General features: G+C 40.1%; 3 protein-coding genes and 1 long non-coding RNA gene across 6 annotated transcripts; 2 read left to right on the top strand and 2 right to left on the bottom strand.

Annotated features, from left to right (window-relative positions):
• Nucleotides 1–170: 170 nt before the first annotated feature.
• LOC145555039 (uncharacterized) lies at nt 171–1,317 on the bottom strand. The gene is made up of 3 exons (XR_014091093.1): nt 825–1,317; nt 635–670; nt 171–257 (listed from the first exon to the last, which is right to left on the bottom strand). It is a non-coding gene; the product is annotated as an uncharacterized LOC145555039 (long non-coding RNA).
• A 1,339-nt stretch (nt 1,318–2,656) lies between these two features.
• agt (angiotensinogen) lies at nt 2,657–6,829 on the top strand. The gene is made up of 7 exons (XM_008429281.2): nt 2,657–2,782; nt 3,562–4,003; nt 4,132–4,498; nt 4,583–4,707; nt 4,804–4,952; nt 6,019–6,175; nt 6,273–6,829. Exons 2-7 carry the CDS (start codon nt 3,593–3,595, stop codon nt 6,447–6,449), a joined length of 1,386 nt encoding a protein of 461 aa, XP_008427503.1. The 5' UTR covers nt 2,657–2,782; nt 3,562–3,592; the 3' UTR covers nt 6,450–6,829.
• Nucleotides 6,830–7,466: 637 nt separating this feature from the next.
• Nucleotides 7,467–16,601, bottom strand: cog2 (component of oligomeric golgi complex 2). 2 transcript variants are annotated; one of them, XM_008429277.3, is made up of 18 exons: nt 16,462–16,601; nt 15,531–15,692; nt 14,643–14,708; nt 14,453–14,533; nt 14,165–14,268; nt 13,792–13,900; nt 13,403–13,582; nt 12,633–12,757; nt 12,302–12,428; nt 12,054–12,193; nt 10,431–10,492; nt 10,186–10,337; nt 9,918–10,103; nt 9,654–9,726; nt 8,767–8,909; nt 8,526–8,665; nt 8,217–8,400; nt 7,467–8,107 (listed from the first exon to the last, which is right to left on the bottom strand). In XM_008429277.3, the coding sequence occupies exons 1-18, from the start codon at nt 16,516–16,518 to the stop codon at nt 8,009–8,011; spliced, it is 2,190 nt and encodes a 729-aa protein (XP_008427499.1). In that variant the 5' UTR covers nt 16,519–16,601; the 3' UTR covers nt 7,467–8,008. The 2 variants fall into 2 exon arrangements, with proteins under 2 accessions (XP_008427499.1, XP_017164689.1); XM_017309200.2 differs by lacking the exon at nt 16,462–16,601 and adding an exon at nt 15,069–15,145 and having other exon boundaries at nt 15,531–15,607.
• Nucleotides 16,590–19,292, top strand: LOC103476744 (THAP domain-containing protein 6-like). Of its 2 annotated transcripts, XM_008429280.2 has the most exons (6): nt 16,590–16,676; nt 16,873–17,016; nt 17,212–17,407; nt 17,503–17,610; nt 17,836–18,040; nt 19,028–19,292. In XM_008429280.2, exons 2-6 carry the CDS (start codon nt 16,937–16,939, stop codon nt 19,030–19,032), a joined length of 594 nt encoding a protein of 197 aa, XP_008427502.1. In that variant the 5' UTR covers nt 16,590–16,676; nt 16,873–16,936; the 3' UTR covers nt 19,033–19,292. The 2 variants fall into 2 exon arrangements, with proteins under 2 accessions (XP_008427502.1, XP_017164690.1); XM_017309201.2 differs by lacking the exon at nt 16,590–16,676 and having other exon boundaries at nt 16,688–17,016.
• The last annotated feature ends 712 nt before the right edge of the window (nt 19,293–20,004 follow it).

Raw genomic sequence — 20,004 nt, 5'->3', positions numbered from 1 at the left:
TTGTAATCATGTTGTGAATCACGTTTTTTCACTTGAGCCTTTAAAATACAATCATTTGCGCATAAAATCATATTTTGTCTGTTAAGTGAAACAAAGACATTTCTGTGAGGTTGAACACCCCACACAAGTGCATTTTGTTACATTGCATCACTGCTTACTTGAGTAATCGTAACAGCAACTCCCGTAGGTTTCACAATCATCAATGCAAGCACAGGACCAAGCATAGCCACCACATTTGTTTTTGCAGGAATAATAATCTACAAGTGAACAGAAAACAATTGTTGTTAAAATGGTAACCTATGTCTTTATGAACAACTCCAAACGAATAACCCGATTGCCGGGTCTGATGTACCATGCAGGTGTACTTTGTTTGGATTTTCATTTGGATAGTTGAGGCTGTAAATAGCAGTAGTAATAGATTGACAGTGAAAATAAAGCTAATGAAACCACCAGTTTGGAAACCTGCAGGATGAGAATATTTTCAAACTAAGTAATGTTCAGTCCTCTGCTGCTGGATAATCCACCTGGTCAGTTATCCAATCTGGAAGATCTTAAGAAATGCTGCATTAGTTGAGGTAAAAGTAATCATCTGAAAACATGTTGTTTGGATTGACATTAAATGATGCTCAATTACCTTCTGTAGTGGAATATACTGCTGGAGACGTCCAACCTGAAGGATTTTAAAACACATTGTGTTAATCGAGGAAGGGGTGATAATCTAAAATCTAAAATGTTGCTTGGATTTACACTCGATAGTGCTTATAAACTGATGTTCTAAGTGTTAAAAAAACATAATAAAATGATTAAGTTTAACAGAATCATACCTTGCACTCCCTGTGTGATGAGCACAACGCAAAGAATCACGAGAGCTCTCATGGTGAACCTGTTTCCCCAACTCTCAGTCTGCTTCATCTCCTGATCTCTGCTGCTTATATGCTCAACAACTGACTGGTTACTGCACCCATAAAGCTTCTGATGTCACCAAATGTTTGAGTGAAATATCACCCAGTAACATATACATATGAGAAACACACAGTTGATTAAATATAATAAATGATGATGGTTCACCCGATGCTTCAGGACGTGTTTAGGATTTCATGTGGGGTCTGTAAACCTTAAAAACAAACAGATAGTAAAGTAATACATTACTTTATGACTTTATCATAAAGTACGGTAATGAGACATCTACAACATAAATATTATATATTAATAAGGCTGAAAGTACATACAGTACACTTTCTGTTTCGCCCAACAAGTTAAATAGAATTATAGACAGCTTGAAGGCAAATTTATCTGGATGTAAAGACTCCTATAAACATACAGTCTCATAATAACACACTTATTTTGTGTTTTAGATGAATGATAGACAGACTGGATAGATTCTAAAGCGCATGCAGTGTTTGAGATCAAAACTGAAAATGTACTAAGAGATATATTCAGTAAAGTTAACATCATCCAAATTATTAGCATAACTTAAAAGTTGGCAAGATTTGTAAAATAATTTTCCTTTATTGCATATTTTTAATGGTTTTTCACACTTTTGTCTTTACTTTAATTGGGATGTTGTTATGTTAAATTCTAAATAATCACATTTTTTCCCCCATTTCTACTCTTTAAAATCTAATAATTACACTTGTTCTACAAATTTCAGTGTAAAAACATAAATATAAATACGACCATTTCACAAACTCCTTAGGACGAGGAAGTTATCTGACTGTCTCTTAGAGATGATGTCAAAAATAAGTTAAACTCCAAATTAAAATGAAGACAGACTAGAATAATTCAGCAGTAATATCTCACCTACGCACTTAACTCGTTAATAAAACTGCAACACCTTGTTGTCAGCTACAGAGGAAGTAAAAAAAAAAAATCATGCTATTCTTCATTTTCCTTAATAAATTTCTTTTTGTGGTGCCTGCACTCATTGTAACAGTCAGAATATTTACAGGAGATTAAAGAAGAGCTGTAAAACAGCAGACAGGATAAGGAAATAAAACTGGCCTTGTTGAAACAGGTGCAGGTTTTCCACCTAAACACCGGAGATGATGACTCTAATAGTGTAATACAGCTTAACATTGCGTAACAAAGTGCAAAGCGGAACACATGACTACTATTAGCTTTTTTCCCAGGACTTTTGTTTGTCTGCATCACCTTGGTACTCACCTAAAATTTGGTTCCCTCATATCCTCCCATGAGGGAACCAAATTTCTGAGTTTCTCTATAAAATAAAGGATCTGTTTTCTGAGGTGCAAACTTCTAATAAGTTCAGCGTAGATGCAGAGCTGTGAAAAAGTATTAACCAGAAAAGAAACATTGATTTATCAAAACCTCAATGGCCATGTTTAAGGAAATCTGGTTTGTTTTCACTTTTGGTCATTGTTTGGTGAACTCTTTGACATTGGTATGACTTGTAGACTCAAGTCATAATTACCACAATCCTTCCGGAAATAAACATTCCCATTATACGGTAATTTTTCAGTCAGACAACATTACAAAGAAAAAAAAATACACACAATTTCAGAGGTTCTTAAACTTCCTGCTGTACTTTTATGGAAGTTAAGCTTTTCTTCCTCTTTTTCCCCTTTCTGTCAAAACAAACCATTAATCTATAGCAGTTGTTCATCAACACAAGGCGAACTGTGACTCATGACAGTAAAGCCCCTGACTCAGTTTATCTTTGGTTAATGTGTAACCACCGCTGCTGACCAGCTGGACTTAAGTAAAGGAGCAGAGATCTGGGATCCTCATTCTGAACCTCACTCAGTCACTGCGGACACACGAGGTAAGAGTCAGTTTTGTCTTTTTGAGATTAACTAAAGAAGTGCATTAGAAAGCTGAAAAATTACGAAAAATCTTTGCCTTTGCAAATGTCAACTCGGTAACCGAGTTTCGTTTGATGGTTCAGTACAAAAAAAAAATTGAGAACCACATTTTAATTAAAGAACTGCTAAAGTTCTGCAGTCTGTTTCCTGTTAAAAGAAAACTTCTGTCACCTTTGGGAGAGACAATAAAGATTATCTGTCTTTGTTTTTGACAGAGGTCATTGCAGCTCAGGAGTTTTCTCAATAATAAACAAACATTTAGTCGCCAGTCGTATTGATCAGAAACCAAGGCCGTGGTGTGTGCTGCATAACAGACCATATGTTTGCTTAAATCCCACAAGAGTCCATCAGTCCACACATTCAAATTTGTTACTGGACAGTTTGAACATTTTTACCGATTTACTAAAAACATTTCCCATTAGAATTTAGCATGATTGTCTGATTAACTTCATTCCCTTTAAGCTCGCGATTGAATTGTTGAGTCTACTGTGGATTTTCCCCCAATCCTCTCCTGTGTGTATTATCTCTGCCTGCGATCAGTGAGCCTCCCTTTCCAGCTGACCTCTCAGACAACCAAAACCAGACGCAACCAGATTAGTGATGAAAGCTGTTTTCATGATCCTGTAACCGTGAGAGATAACCTCAAACCCCAATGTTCTGAGGGGCAGAGACGGCGGTTCGTGAAATAAAGCAGTAAGTTACTTTTAATACTGAATAATGTATCTGTGTTTACCCACAGAGAGAAAACCGTCTTAGCAACAGAAGATAAAATGCAGAAGCTACAACCACTTCTTCTAGCGGCCCTGGCGTGTTGCTGGATCTCCGGAAGCCAAGCCAACCGCGTCTACATTCACCCCTTCCACCTTTTTGCAGTCGACAATGTCAGCTGTGAGACTCTTCAGGGCTCCGCCGTGAAGCCTCTCGAAACCGTCGCCGTGGAGACCCTGGATGTTGAGGTTTTGACCCCTGACAGCAGGGACCGGTCAAGCCTGGATGCACAGACGCAGAACATGACAGTGAGGACGGCAGTCCTGGCTGGCCTGCTGAACCCCCTGGGTCTGAGGATGTACCATGCCCTCAGCAGAAAACAGAACAACACCGTCTTCTCTCCGGTCAACACATATGGGTCACTTGCTGCCTTCTACCTCGGAGCTTCTAAGAAGACTGCACGCTCGTTTCAGGTGCATGCCTTCGATTTGCTAGTTTTTGAGCTCTACTTTGATTTTATTTATGGAAAGCACAACTTACTGACCTTACCATCGCAAATGTTCATCCTTTGCTCATTATCAATCTTTTGTTTTTGTTCTAGGAGTTTCTATTGCTCAGTAGCGGCACCGACAGAGAGGACTGTGTGTCTTTAGTAGACGGACATAAGATCCTCAGTACACTGCAAGTCATTAACTCTCTGGTGGACGATGGGTCTGGAGATGAAATCACCACTCGGGTCTGGGCCTTCGCCAGGAGCGACGCTCAGCTATCTAGAGACTTCATTCAGGGAACACGAGACTTCTCCGACAAATCGTTTATCCGAGGCGTGGACTTCTCCAAGCACGAGGAGGTGCAAACCCTGGTGAACAGCTTTGTGGAGAAAACGTCGGACGGGAAATTGACGAATGTCTTCAAAGGCCTGAACCCAAGCAGCAACTTCCTCTTCCTCTCATCCTTCAGCTTCAAAGGCACGAGCTCTGGCTTTCCAAACCAACCACAAGAGCAACTTAAGGATAAAACTTGACATTTGCTCTCTGCTTGTGTCTGTTTAGGCAACTGGATGGCAGCTTTCCGACCAGATAAGATCTCCATGGAAGAGTTTCATGTGGACGAAGCGACAAAAGTGACGACTTCAACCATGACGCGCACTTATAACTACCACTACCTGAATGACACGGTACAGCTTTCTCCTATTCTGTTTTCTTTTGTTCCTTACATTCACGGCCCAACAGTACATCAGGTTTTGACTTCTCCGCTGTGTGTTTTATTGAAGGTGAATAGGTGCACTGTTGTGAAGCTGCCTCTCAGTAAACAGAGCCACATGTTGCTCATTCTACCTCACGAAGGAACGACGCTCGGTCACGTAGAGAACAAACTGCTCACCAGCTTCATGGGTGGCTGGCACAAGAACCTCCAGGAAGGGTGAGACAAGGTTTCTGTAAAGAGAGTTATTAATTAATCCCTTCAGAGTCGATCGGACAGACTGAAAATATTTTTGTCGCACACGTCAGCAGTCCAAGACAGTTGAAATATAAATGTAACCAGCCGCCCACCCAGCCCCCCCTATAGGTCCGCGCCTGACTGAGAGTTTGTATCCAATTCAGCCAGAGATCAGCTGTACCTTTCAACCAGAGGCTGTGAAGATATTTGTCTCTGGCTCACACAAATTGAGCGTATTCTAGCTAAAAAATTGGAAAATCAAGTGAATTTGCTAGTTGTTGTGGTGTTTTAACACAAGATGCAAAATAGCAATATTTGTTTCTCGTTCATGCATTCAAGCACTAAAGGAACATGTTCATTAACAGAGGTTGCACAACATTGTCTGCCGCTGGTTTAAGAAAAAAAACAAACTGCCACAAGCGCTCATAAATAGCTTTGCAAAGTTTCATGCATGGCGGTCACATCACTGATCAAACCGAACACTGCTTGACAACATCTGACGCTCTCAGGTGGAATTTCGATTTCAGGCTACTTTCTTGTTGCATTAGAAAAAACAAAAATCTTCTAACCCTAACCCTAGTACAGAAGTTAGAAGATTTGTACCAAGTCTAAAATAAGTGGGACTTTCTAGTATAGGAGGACTGGTGGCTCAGGTTGCAGGAGCTTGTCACGTAACCAATAATAACGCACTATAGGCACTACACATGTTGTGGCTAGCTACTATGTAGAAAGATAATTATTTCCTCCTGTTTTATGCATTTAAACACTTAATATATAAACTGAGGTTGTTCATTTTCTTTGTTTAATGACAAACCAACCATCACAAGCACAAATAGTTTCTAACATTAAAAGTTATTGTTTTGTATGAGTAGCAGCCACATTGGAAACTGAACTTGGGCATTAAAGTTCAGAAAAGATTTCATTCTAACATCTTTTCTGACATCATACAGTTTTACTAGCCTCAGTTTTCTGGACGATAGAGAAAGAATAAAACGATTCCCATTTTGGTTTTAGAAATTTCAGTTTTTCTCCTTTTTTTGGTTCTTAGTTTGTTGGAGCTGTCCCTCCCTAAGTTCTCCCTGTCTTCTGTGATTGACATCCATGACCTGCTGTCCACCATGAATCGCCGTCTGGGGCCCACGCTCTTGGGCTCCCAGGCCGAGTTCAGCCGCCTCAGCAACACCAGCCCTTTCTCCGTAGACGAGGTAAACCAGATGAACTGATCTTGTGGTCATGTAAGAAAAAAAAACGGCCACAGTTTGTGTCATTAATAGCTCTGTTTTTTGTTTTTTTTTCTGTCAGGCCATGAACAACGTGATGTTTGAGATGTCAGGGGAAGCTGCAGAACCTCAGGCCGGGCCTACAGAGGCAGGCGTCGCTCTGAGGCTGTCCATCAACAGACCGTTCTTTTTCTCCGTTATAGAGGAGCATTACGAATCGATCCTGCTGCTGGGAAAGATTACCAACCCTACCCTCTAAAACTGTTTGATTCTGAACAGAAGATGACCAGACCGTCAAAGTGCTGCTGCGTCTGAAAGAAATGACCAGATGGCATAGAGGACAGATGAAGCTACGGCTTTGTCTCTTTCAGCATTAAACAGTGTTATGGTTACTCAAGATCAGCACACAGAAAGTTACTGGAATCACTGGAGGTCTCATTGTAGTATTTATGGATAGACTTCTTTACAGTCAACTAGTTTAAAACTTCCCATCCTTTTTTTGTAATATTTTCATGATGTTCTCTACAAAACCTTTCAGTAGGCTTGGTAAAGTAGAATGAAATGAATAACTTCTTATATTGTAATAAAGAGTTTATTTTTGTTTGCCTGTGATTGTATAAATAAAACATTCCAGATGAATGGGTTGTGTGGATGCTTTTTGAAATAGGAAATATAAAAGAAAATGCCATTTGGGAAAGTCAAAAAATGGCAAACAAGAGTTTGGCTGCTCATCTCAACCTCCTACCGAAGGACCCAAGTTAAATTTTATTTTAATCAGCAATGCGGTGATAAAGGAGCAAGCAAAACAAAAGCAGAGTTTAAAAATAAGACATCAAACAGTCAGGTATGATGGTAGGTATTTTCCACTCCTACCATTTAAATGCAAATGATTTGATCAGCTGAGACAAAATTGAGCTTTTCTGTAAAATACTCTGAGGGCCTGGTGTAAAAATGCTCCATTCCCACTGTTAAGCATTGTAGAGGATGTATGGTGCTGTGGGCTTGATTCTTTCAGTTGCAATGGAGGCTTTGACTGGGTGCATCGCCTCATGAACACCTTAAAAAAAACATTTTTAATGAGTATCTTGTGGTTTCTGCCAGAAAACTGAAAACTGGATTTGGAATTATGATCCAAAGAATTATCAAATTACCAGAAAAACTGTTACTGAATCTTTAAAAAAATCTAAATATTTTTTCAGTAAAAGGACTGAAAAAATTTTTTAATGGTCCTGTAAATTAACCTAATCTTATCCCTTTATTAAATGAGACAAAACAATTGTTCCCAGAGTTGCCCTTTTTAATAGATTGTTAGAAAAAAAAACACAACAGAAATAAACAACCTGTTCAGGATCACATGTAGCTACCGAATCATCTGTAAATAAAGACACAGATGATATAAAGCCTTTTACTTTATTCCCAAGCTCTTAATTTTGATTCTGCAACCTTAGTTTGAATCTGTACATATTCCACATTAACACAATTTTTTTTATATGTAAGGCATTTAAAAAATTAAATAAACATGCTGTTACTGAGTTTACTCTTTAAAAATAAAATGTGGATCTATTAGAAACATTCAAACCCCAAGAGGTGATCAATAAAGCAGTTTTTACAACGAGGATACGCTACACAGTAGCATATGATCCCATAGTAACAGATGGAGCCTGGTCGTTGGTTGCATCGCGACGGCTCAGTGATTCGGACGATGATTTCATAAAGTCAGTTCTCTTTCCTCCTCGTGTCGTCGTGGACAAAACTTTCATTTCTTAGAAAGATCTGAAGGTGTGCAGAGAAATCCCCGTTGGCTTGGGAGCGGATGGTCTACTGGTTCTGTTCGGCGAGGTCCCGGGCTTCTTTCACGAGCTCCATCAGGGTGGAGAACATGGAGATGTCACTGGGCCGGAGGCCCATTTTCTGAATCTGAGACAAAATCAAACGGAGAAATGACACGTAAAACTAAAACGCCTGCTACTTTACGAGGCGCTTTGAGCTTTGATTGTGTCCATTTGTGTATTAACGCGACACGTACCTGTTCGCCCAGATATTCCACATCCAACGCCAGCTGAAGACGGATCTTGCTGTCGTCCGTCGGCCCGCCGTTTGTTCCTGTTGTGACAGCGGCGCTTGCACCTTTTCTGGCTTGCTTTAAACGCTTCAGACTGTCTTCCATCTTTTTCACCGAGCTCAGCACTTCTGAGATGGTCTCATAGTACCTGCAAAAAGAGAAGGAGAAGAGTTTTAACCAAAAGACCAAATTCAGTGCACAGGACGTTCTTTCCAGTAGCATCACAACCTCTTTGGGTTATTTCAGTTTCACGAATGTATATTTGAGACTTACTTCTGTGTGCAGTCAGACAGTGTAACTCTTAGCCATTCCTGTGCCGTTTGGGGGTTGACCAGCCCTGTGGAGTCTGCTAGCAGCTGGTGTAATGGCTGTAAAGCGTTGTCCATGTATGCCGATGCTCGAACTGGTAGGTCCTTCACACGGAAAGAGTCGTCGGGAACAAAAAGGCAAAAATACTCTAAGAGATTAAAAGTGTGAGCTGATAATATGTGGGGGAGAGGAAAGATCCACCTACTTTATTGGTCCTGCGGTAGAGTCGCGGGACCTCAGAGGCGCTCTTCAGGAAGCGGCAGGAGCGTTCGGTCAGATGCTGCGTCATCCTGGTGTTCAGAGACGGGATGCTGCTGGATAGGCGAACCCTGGAGTCTGCGAGGGCATCTGCCAGACAGAACGCTTGTAAGAGTCCAGGAAGCGGCAACGAAAGAATTTATAGAGAACGAACATCATCATCAACTCCTGCCTGTTTTATTTATTTATAGTTTCCGCATCGGTAAATAATGACGCTTTTAATGCAAAGTTGCTCGAAAAGTTGCACTGAAAGTCCATTAAAAATGCCAACTTTGCATAATTTTGTAAATAATGACAATTTAATGCAAAGTTGGCACTTTTAATGAACTTTTAATGCAACTTTTAGAGCAACTTTGCATTAAAAGCGTCATTATTTACCGAATGACACTTCATGACAACTGTCATAAACATTCATAAAGACTTCTTTATGTTCATGACAGATGTTATGTCATGTTTATGACAGTGTCATGTCAGTCTTATGCACACCCCTTCAAATAAAGTGCATTGATTTTTTTCCCCTCACATTCAGTGAGTCATTTCATATAAGCTTTGACAAGTAATCTCTCTTAGTTTTTGCTCATGTATCTTATAAATAGTATCAATTAAAGATCTATTTGATTGGTATCATAAGCGGTCTCGTTTTAAAAAAGAATCAACTGGAAGGAGCGCAACTTAAAATGTTCACAAAAATGAGAAACAAAACATGTGAGATTTGAGGATTTTTCTGATCATCTCCATAATTCGTGAGCATAAAAACATAATAGTTAATTACATGGGTAGGTATTCTGACAAGAAAGCAAATAAATAAAAAAAACCTGCTCCCAGTGTGCTTACCTTCTACAACTGCAAAGTTTTTGATCCCGATAGCATCCAAACGCTGTCTGACCGTCTCTGACAACTCTGGGATCTAAAAGACAGAAGACACAGAAAACAAAACAAAAAAAAAACTACATTGAAGTTTGGGGTTGTAATGTTACAAAACAGATTGGAATACCAACAAAGGAAAAGCAAACACCACAACCAGATGATGTGTAATGGAGGCACCATCTCAGTGCCTCCATTCTTGTGGTTCTGCGTCCAGACCGTGTGGGCACACACCTTCTCCTGCAGCTTCTGAACGTCAGCTGCGATGAAAACCAGCTGTTTGGTGGACAGAGCTGCCGGGCAGCCGCCCTCGCTGCCGCCTTCGTCCAGGGACGTTCGGCTGGAAGTGGAAGAGGCCGAGCTCGGCAGGGGTCTGGTCGGCTCCTTCGGCGCCTCGATGGTCGAGGTTTTAGTCAGCGCCTGCGGGGATTGGCTCAGTTAGGTAAAGCCTGGACCGGGTTGCTCTTCTCGCTCCGGTTTCACTTCCGCATTTGGCTTTTACCTCATCCAGAAACTTGGCATATCGCGAGTACAGCTGCAGAGTCAGCTTCCAGAAGCGATGAGCCAAAGGCGACAGGTAGACCTTGTCCGACCAGCACCTCACCAAGCAGGACCACAACACCTCAGACACCTGCAGGTGGAACGAACTGCCAGCTGGAAAGGAGCAGAAACAGAAACACAAGGGCGTTGTGGGGAAATGCGTGCGGCAAACACCGACGTTTAAACGTTTGGGAATGAACTCCCCACCTGGCGCTGCTTCTAATCCGTCTCCTATGGTGTTCTCCAGGCGCCCGGCAATCTCTTTGTACCTGAAAAACGGAGGAAAATATTCAGAGTACGGAAGGACAAAATGTTACGAGCTCAACGTTTGCGCCAGCACGGATTCGAAAACGCTCAACAACACGTGCGTGGACATTTTTTGACTTCCCGGAAAAGCTTAGCCACGGAGGGTTTGGGTTGTGAAATGTGGACAGGCGGCCTGATCTTTGCTCTGACGTGCAGAGATGAACCTGCACATCGTGTGTTTTATCGTGTGTTTCTGTGTGGGGGCTGGGGGAGAGGGGGGGGCGGGAGGACTTCTGTACTTTTTCCCCAACCTCACCAGCAGCCATTCTTCCAAGGTCTACCGTCATAGCAGTGAGCAACGTTCAGCAATGTGCTGACACACATTCTCAATTGACATTTTGTTATGAGTCACTCGTCACGGTGAGACCATCGGCCAGAAGTCGTTTCCCAGATTCCGGTAAAAGCGGGTTTTGTTCGTGTGGTGAGCGCCTGCCAAGTTGTCTTTATCGACAGAGAACGCTGACAGGCCGTTATTTTAATCTCAGTCTGTCTCTCTGGGCCCGAAAAAGCAAAGAAACGTCAATTTAACAAATTACACACTTAGCAGAATTTTCACTTGGACCCAAAACTCTGATTTTCACATGCACTCCTCTCCGCAAAAATGTATTCCCCTCAAAAATGATCATCAATTTAGTAAGAATTGAAAAGAAATCCCTGAAATCAATTATTTCACTTTAAAAAAATTTTATCTAATAAGCAATGAGTCCATCTTCTTAGCTTCTGAGGTCGATACAACAAAGTAAAACGAACGAACTTTCCAGGTTTCATGTCACTTTTTCACATTCGATCGCGTTAAAACCACAAATTACAAACAATTTTTTAAAAAGTGTGGTGTGGCCCCTTTACTTTAGCTGTACTTAAAACAAAAGCCAATCCAAAAAATACTGACATCGACTGACATGAAATCCTTATGTTGTGAAAGCCATGCGGTTGATGTTTATCTATTTTTACATGACATTTGGAGAAAACTAAAAGCGCAGAGACACTTTCACTGAATTTCTTGTCAAAATCAGGGGAAAACAGAATTTTCCATCGTTCTTGTGTTCAAGGATTTGGGAGCCTGAAAAGTAACTTAGAGATGTTTGTTCTCAGTGTAACTGGAGGAGGTGGACAAAGCTTATTCATTGATCTGATTCACTCAATGGGTTAAATAATACAAGATCAAGTTACCTCCGTACACATCTTCGAGATATTACATTTCAGGTGACGATTTGTGTTTCAAGGAGATGGAAAAAGTGCTACAGCAAAACATTTCTCCTTTCATGACGCAGCATTTGCACAGAAACCCTAAACCGTTTGCTTCGCTCCCGTCTGACATTCACCTTCAGGATGCTAAAAACTCATTTTAGGCAAAACGCTTTTTTTTTTTAAAGCTTTGTTTGAAAGCGAGAGAGTTTATTTTCCCTCGGCGCTGTACAAAGCCTGGATTTACAGCCCGACACTAGGTGTGTGTGAGTGCGTTGTGTATTCAGTAACAGATCTCCAGGATTAATAAAACGTTAAACAAATTAGGGGCATATTTACCGAAGCTGGAAGTAGACGGGCAGGTTCCATTTGTTGTTGAAGCTGGTGTACGACGGATGAACTCTCAGTCTCTTCACACTGGCCTGAGAACTGCACTGCTGCTCGAAACGCCGGACGAAGTCCATGCTAACGCTGTAGCGCTAAAACACGGGACAAGAAGCGCAGATCAAACCTTGGAGTTCATAGAGTACGGCAAGCTTCTGGTAAAAAAGAGCGATTTGAGCAACGTGCCAGAAACATTTGGGTACCTCGTAGAATACATCGGGGTTTCCAGGGTTGAAGATGTAAGCCAACCTTTCCTCTACTCCTTTGATCATCTCCGGCCACACAGAGTTCACCAGAAAGTCATAACCTGGCACAGTGTCAGCCTTGTCACTGAGGGGGGAAAAGGCCAAATTAAAACCGTTTTCACTAGTTTACCAAGTTTTTGTTTTCATCAAGTGTATGTGGTATTTTTTAGATTGTAAAAAAAATAGAAGATGCAAAGCAAGTAGTGCCAACTAGCTAATCTGATTTTGTATTTAAAAAAAGTACAAAAAGAATGACTTCATGTTGAATTTATTCTAATATTAATAATACCTGGATATAGCTCCTCCAGTCACCTCTCGGAGCAGTCTGCAGTGGTGAGGAACGAAGTCCAACAGTCTGGAGAACATCAGCTGAAGACCGCTCGGACTGGACTTCACAACTTCTTCTACTATAACCTGGAAAGAGAAGAAGCCAAACGATTTTTAGTTCTTACAAGCAAAATATTCAGGATTTTGCTAAAATCTTTCTTTTTTTTTCATTTGCATCGTGCAGCCTGCTCCCGTGTAGAATATAAAATTAAGGTAAAGTCAGGTTTATCCTAATAGTGGATTAAAAATCAACACATCAGCAAGTTTAACACCCGTTAAGATTTCTCCCCCAAAACTAAAAGAAAAGTCAATTCAGAACCGTTTCCACCCTTATCGAGACGTATAACCTGTACAAAACAACTGAAAAAACAAAGACTAATATGTTTCATCAGGATGCACAACCCCACATAAAGTTTAGTTCTTCTAGTAGGTTGTCATCACCAAATACACAAAAAATGGTGGAAACTTTATGTCACCAGAAAAATGGGTGTTTCTGCAAAACTGATAAGGGATGTGAATGAAACCGGTCAGGGAGGTTGCTTAGGGGCCAACAGCAACATTAAGGAGCTGCAGGAATTTCTAAAAAGTTCTGGCTGTGTCATACATTCGACTAAAATCACATGTATTCCTTGTACGGCCTAGATAAGAAGAAAGGTGGCCCAGCTAAAATTTCACAAAACCACGTCTGAAAAAAAGAAAATAAACTAGCAAAAAACCGTCAAAGATGCGTACCTGGTCCATGTATGGTTTAACCAGCACTTGTCCCACCAACGCTTCTGCGTCTCGGGTTTTGTCTATGGTGGCGTACGTCCTCAGGCAGTGGCGCACCATGTCCACGTTGGACGTCTGCAGACCCTCGATCAGCAGGCCCTCCAGCGACTGCTGCAGCATAGAGGTGATCCCCGCAATGCGCTGCCAGAACACAACAAACTGCGTCAAAAACAGACGCCGCCACTGCTTCGTCTTTTTATATACGACTTCAATGAAAATGTACAACACAGACACAACGAGGCTTTTCTGGGCAATCAGGACAGGTAAAAAGAGAATCAAGTCATTCAATCAAGTGGGAGAGAAGCTATTCGTTTATCAATCGTCTCTGCGGCTAACCGTTCGACACTTACAGGTCTGACTTTGTCGAGCAGGGGCATGCCTTTGCTTTGCACAGCGTGAAACTGAAGCTGGTTGAATTCTGTTGCAATCCGCTCCAGGATCTGGCCCGCTAACAAAGGGCTGTTCATGCATACACACACAGACACACGATCACTCATGGGGACATAAACATATAACCAAGCTGAGCAAATATTAACCTCCAACACTTATTTGCCTTCCGCAAAGTCAGTAGGAAATTAATACTGAATCAATATTATTTCTGTAAAAGAAGCTTTGTATCATTTTATACGGCATCTGCTGTTTGTAAAGTGTGAACCATCTTTTGTTCATCAATTAAAAAAAAAAATAAAAAAGTTCAAATGGAAAGTCTGTTCTGTTTTCCACCTGCTGATTTCCAGAGAACTGGAGTCCTTCGAGCTCTGTGAGTGGAGGATCTTCTCAATCTTCTCCACCGAGCGGACCACCTGAATCAGCCTCAGCACGCACACCTGAGGGGCAATAACAAAGACAGGTCACCTCACAAAGCGGAGACGCTCCACTTTGTTGTCTAATTAAACAGTGGAGAAGTAGAATTCAGTTTTTTTCTAACTGAATTTGCCCAGTTTGCCGCAGACAGCAGGTGACTGTATTACATCACAAATAAAGATCAGATATTGGGAAAAAGATCCAAGCCTTTTTTTTCTGCAGGTCTTCCTGTTTGGACAGTTGGTTGTCGATGGCCTGTATCACCTCACTCACACAGGAACGCAGACTCTGCCAGAGAGAGAGAGAAAAAAAAATTGAATTGGTATGAAAACACAGAGCAAAGAAAAGATCAAAGCTTATTAAGATTGTTTTGTTTTTTTTCTTTAGGGCTTCATACCATAACCTCCTCTCGTAACTGTCCCAGTGGCACCGAAAGCTGATTTAGGGCTTTGTCCATTCCCACCTGAGATGAGAAATAATACTCACAATAAGAAATATCTACTTTGAAACACATATAACGCCTATAATCTATGTGAGGTGAGTTTATTGCCTTGTACATAGAAATACCCATTCTTAATTTCAAGGCGTAGAATTTGTCTCCAAACTTAATTGCCTCTGATGAGCATAAATCAGGGCCTGATGACGCTTCACAATGCATCAGTGCTGTAGGAAGTTCTTGAGAACACAGTGAATGTAACATTTTACTGATCTCAATTGAGGGGAACAGATGAAGCCTGTGTTCATTCAGACACGCTTGGACAATGTCAGATGATGATGTTTCACTGAGCGTTTCTTACATTCTGATAATGACACGGAAACTAACCATTTATTGCTCAATAGCGACATCTGCTGGATACCCGAAATCCAAGACAATTGATCTTGATTCAATCATTCTGGCACCTGGATACCCAATGAGAGATGAATTGACTCACTTTGCATAACTGCTTGCTATTAAGTGATAGCTGAACGACATTTTATATATTACAATTATTTTTGATGTAAACAAATTGTGAGTTATGACAAATATGGTCTACTCTAGTTGGAGGTTTTTTTTAAATCATTTGGGAAATATAGCGGGTTGTGAAAGTTAAATTGCCTGTGTACATTGATATGAGGGCAGAGAGAGAGAGGTCCAAATAAAGTTTAATTTCCCTTCTTTGAAATAAATGCAAATGAGTTTAAACGTTTTCTAATGCCACGTTTATGCATGAAGACAATCTGTATTATTTACTGTGATTGTTTTATTGGTTCAAATGGAATTGTAGTGACACTGAAAACAACTCGCCAGGTTGGTAGAGAGGTTGACAAAATCTGCATAATCCTTGTTGATGAGCTCCACCATGGCTGTTTTCAGCAGTTTGTAGTACATCTCCAGGTCTTCTCTCATCTCCTCCAGCTGGACCTGCTTTCGACACTCGGCCACAAATTGGTCGACGTCAAAATCGTCCTGGAGGCAACACAAGAAAATGTGAGTGGCAGTTCCAACGCACAGAGATAATCATAAAAAAATAACCAAGTTTTCTTTTGTTCATACAAAAAATCTCAAACTATATGGTATTTCAGTGGGATTTTATATAATACACTATAAGTAAGTAGCACATACTTGTGAATCAGAAATAAATGGATACACGCTTTTCTTTTACAAATTGTGTGGCATCCATTTGTCTTCATTCCCCTTTAGTCAATTATGGAGCCAATCTTTACTGTAATAACAGCTGCAAGTCTTTTGGGGTGTGTCTGCAGCATCTTCGCTAAATTGCGTGAAAAATACATAAATGTTCAAATTATGCCTCAGATTCAGCTTAGCTTTTATAAATTCACAATGATTGTGCCAAATGAACGTCACACGTGTGAGATTTCTAGTTGTAAACAATGTTGCACAACTGTGTTTAAGACTATAAAATAAAATTCTGTGACGAAGTGTAAAAGTTAAAGGGGTGTAGGTACTTCTGCAAGGTAAAGTAAATATAAGAGATCCTGAGAACATGAATATTTAGTCCTTTACTTAAGACATACTGGTTGTAATAAAACGGATACTGGAAATTAAAACCGCAGGCGAATGCATGTGTATAAATTTGTGGACACCGTATCAAAAATAAATCTTTAAACATCAACAGTTAACATCAAATATCGACATTTGTCCTGTTTAATGCTAAACTGCTTGGCAGGTGCTAACCATAGCCCTCTAATACAACGCGAGTTTAACAAACTCTCACCTTCATAAAAACATCTTTATCGAAGCACAGAGAATCTGGTCCTTTCGGTAAATTCATTTTGGATCTCAAACGACAGCTCAGCACAACATTCACGGATAAAGATGACAAACTGTCAGGTTAGCTGCTACAGCGTAGCTTCCGCAAACATGGCACTTCCCGTAACACCACAGCGCCCTCTAGAGCTCGGGGGGTCTTCAGACGCCATTGAGGTGGTGGTGAGTGTTGTCCTGTCGCTTTACGGAGAGTTTGCCGTATTTACTTATAATAAGTAAATTTTCTTCACTTTTGATTTAACGTAGCAGTACAACTGTACTTCTACTGTGCTACAAAAATTGCCTGACCGTAGATAAATACGGGTAGATACCGTATTTGCTAATGTTCAGACGTACGTCTTCATGTCCGCCATCTTAGGTAGGTCAACGTTGGCAGCAGGCGATTAGAGCAGCTTTTATTGTAAACGTGACCACATCCAGAAATGCCTGTATCCTGTTCGGCTTATGGCTGTAAAAACAGACGAACCATTCTAAGTAAACATCGAGGGATAACTTTTCACCAGTGAGTTGACGTTTGTTGTATTTCAATCTTGTCTGCCGTTGTTAATGTAATTTCAACTATCAAAAACATTAACGGTATATGCTTTGATTGTTGTTGCCAAGCAAAACATACTTTCACGTTGTTAACTTTATACACACTCACCGAATTATTGCCCTAATTAGAAGTAAATCTCTCACGAATTTGTTTATTTTAAAGGTTCCCCAAAGACCCTGGACTCAGAAAAGCCTGGATTTTAGCATTCAGAAGACTGGACTTCAAGCCATCTAATAAAACCGTCCTCTGTAGTGATCACTTTACTCAAGCTGATTTTGACAGAACTGGTCAAACTGTTCGATTGAGGGAAGGTGTTATCCCTTCTGTTTTTGCATCTTTTCCAAACCATCTAAAGAGGGTTAGTACATACAGATTTCTTACCGATTTACCTGGGTTGCCACCTAATTTTATTTATTTTTTCTCACCAATATATCTCTGTTTTCAAATCTGAAGAGGCCCATTAAAACCAGGTCAACAAAGACATCAAGGCGTGCATTGGAACCAATCAAGGATCCCATCCCGGCGCCCAAATGTTCAGAACCTCCAAAGCCAGCAGTCTCTGTAAGTAAAGTGTCATACAAAAGCTTTGAGACTTTTTTCATTTAAATCTACAAAATTCAACATTATTTAGATTATATGTGATTCACTTGCAGAGTAGAACATGGATGTGAAGTGTAAACCAAAATGATTCAGAGTTTTAAAACTGTTCCTTTCTTAAAACATAAACAGTTCACAGCAATTTACGGCAAAAGTGTTGCTTCAGTCAACAAATCTTTCCTTCTGTAGGATCATCACTATGCTCTGGATCCAACTCAAGTAAAAAAAAAGCTATCTGACGCTCAAGCACGGATCGAGGAGCTGGAGCGACAACTCAGAAATGCAAAGGATCGAGAGAGGAGACAGAAACAAGTTTTAAAGTCACTCCTGGAACGATTAGAAGAAAGAGGAATGCTATCTGAGGCAATAGAGATCGAGCTGCTCCAGGAATCTGGTAGGTCCAGTGATCAGCTGTAAAGAATGTCAGTTCCAAGAAGAAAATATGAAAAATGTAATTAACTTCTATCAAATGTTTGACCATCATTGCAATAAAAGGAATGGGAGGGAATAATTTCTTTAGAAATTATTTCTCGAATTATGAAAACACTGAACAAAACTGGGATCACATCCTGTCCCTGTGATGTTGAAGAAAACCTTGGCTTTACTTGTGCCCCCACCAGGCTAAAGCATTGTTTATTTATCTAGATCTTTTTAAAATGTTTGCATTTTTTTTAAAGCCTGTATAGTTGGTGTTCAGGTATAACTCTTTCGATCTTTCAATAACACATAATTATCAAGTGATATTTTCAAATTTCCTGTCAGCTTTAAACATTTTTAATTCAAAAACACGACGGGTCGCTGGATGAATGACTGCACCCAAACACCGGGCTTTGCAAGTTTTCTGGGGGTAAAACCTTTCTTTCACTTTAAACCCAGTGCAAACGGCAAGGGGTGTTGAATGAACTACCACTTGCTATTTGATGTACAGGTACATCAAAAGTAAAAGTTTCTGTCTTAAAAGTACCTGTGAGGAGTTCTTTCAGTTTTTGCAAGTTCATTAAACCTGCATAGTTCTTGCAGAAACCAATATAGGACAGGAAGTGACTCTGTTAGATTAAGTGAACCAGTGTCTGGTGAGAGCATGACATCTCTGCTCTTTGCTTTATTTCTCAAAGCATATCTTAATCACAAACATATTTTTTTGTATTTGCCAGTATTACTAGAGATAGTGATGGCACATGCAGTAAGCAACAGAAAGTTGGGCTTTATGAAAACGTCTCTGCCTGAATAAAAACAAATTGCATCATGGATAAGTCACAAGCTCATTTTTATTGTAATTTTTGAGTTTTGCTTTCATTCAGTACCTGCTTCATGTAAAATTCTTCATTTTACGCCCAGAATAACTTTTTTTTTTTCTTTCTTTATTTTGGTTCACTGGCAGATTGACGCTTCAAGCGATCAGGGGGATCACACCACTGGACAAAAGTTGAAGACTTCTTGAAACCCCAGCTGTGCTATCCCTGCTGTTCCAGTCCACAAGGTTTACCTGAATGTGTTCACCACTCCTCCTCAGAAAGATGATCACTCATTTCAGCCAACAGAAATTCTGAATAAAAAGGGATGATTGTAAGTTTAAAGCCTGTTGACTGTGAATGACTCTCTTGACAAATGGGAAACTGAACTTTTAATAAATCGATTGCTCTATGGTTCTTGTTTTGGACTGTTCATAATTCACTGTTTTGTGAAACGTGATATATAGTATTACATGTTTTGAGTCAATGTAATCCATTAACTATCATTTTAATCTGAGAGTAAATGTCCTTGTAGATTTCTTTCACATCAGTTTCAGTTTGCACATGATGATATAAAAACTCTTTTTGGTAAAAAATAAATATGTATTGTACTATTTTTGTGAGAATTTGAGGCTACGGGAAATCTCTTTCAATTAAGGAAATACTGATTATTTCAGAATCTCAATTCACTAAGTGAATCACCGTACATAGATTAATTACATACTGGTGGATGTTTTCATATCATTAGTTATGTTTTTAAAAAATATATTTTTACAGCTAATGAAAACAAGACATTTAAGATTTAGAAAATGACATCAGATCAATAAACACATTTTTAATACAGCGATGTGGGGTTACTGAAAATCGTTAAAACTTGCTTAAAGGTTGTAATAGTCAAAAGGTATGTCAAGCCTCATGTAAATGCATATTCAAATTTTTTTAATATGATCATATGTAACCGGATCCTTTTCTGCGTTGTGCTGGTTATCAAGTGAATGGACCGTGACACAGTTTATCTTTCGAACAGATGATTCTCGGTTTATTTCTGACGAGAATACAAAGACAAAACAACCATGTTAAAGGCTGCCCGCTCAAAGTCTTCTCCCACAGGAAAGGGGAGGGGCTA

This window comes from Poecilia reticulata, chromosome 15, assembly GCF_904066995.2.
Source record: "Poecilia reticulata chromosome 15, P_reticulata-male-v2, whole genome shotgun sequence".
Classification (NCBI taxonomy): Eukaryota; Metazoa; Chordata; class Actinopteri; order Cyprinodontiformes; family Poeciliidae; genus Poecilia; species Poecilia reticulata.
This window is presented reverse-complemented; position numbering and strand designations above follow the sequence as displayed.

Bases quoted from the DNA above. Each gene is read 5' to 3' on its own strand.
- cog2 (XM_008429277.3), bottom strand. From the start codon at position 16,518: ATGAATTTACCGAAAGGACCAGATTCTCTGTGCTTCGATAAAGATGTT. The intron at 14,709-15,530 runs GCGAGTTGTTTT...TTCTCATCTCAG, and splicing joins TCAACCTCTCTACCAACCTG to GTGGGAATGGACAAAGCCCT. The intron at 14,534-14,642 runs GTATGAAGCCCT...TCTCTCTGGCAG, and splicing joins AGTTACGAGAGGAGGTTATG to AGTCTGCGTTCCTGTGTGAG.
- agt (XM_008429281.2), top strand. From the start codon at position 3,593: ATGCAGAAGCTACAACCACTTCTTCTAGCGGCCCTGGCGTGTTGCTGG. The intron at 4,004-4,131 runs GTGCATGCCTTC...TTTTTGTTCTAG, and splicing joins AGACTGCACGCTCGTTTCAG to GAGTTTCTATTGCTCAGTAG. The intron at 6,176-6,272 runs GTAAACCAGATG...TTTTTCTGTCAG, and splicing joins GCCCTTTCTCCGTAGACGAG to GCCATGAACAACGTGATGTT.
- LOC103476744 (XM_008429280.2), top strand. From the start codon at position 16,937: ATGCCTGTATCCTGTTCGGCTTATGGCTGTAAAAACAGACGAACCATT. The intron at 17,017-17,211 runs GTGAGTTGACGT...TTTATTTTAAAG, and splicing joins CGAGGGATAACTTTTCACCA to GTTCCCCAAAGACCCTGGAC. The intron at 17,611-17,835 runs GTAAGTAAAGTG...TTCCTTCTGTAG, and splicing joins CTCCAAAGCCAGCAGTCTCT to GATCATCACTATGCTCTGGA.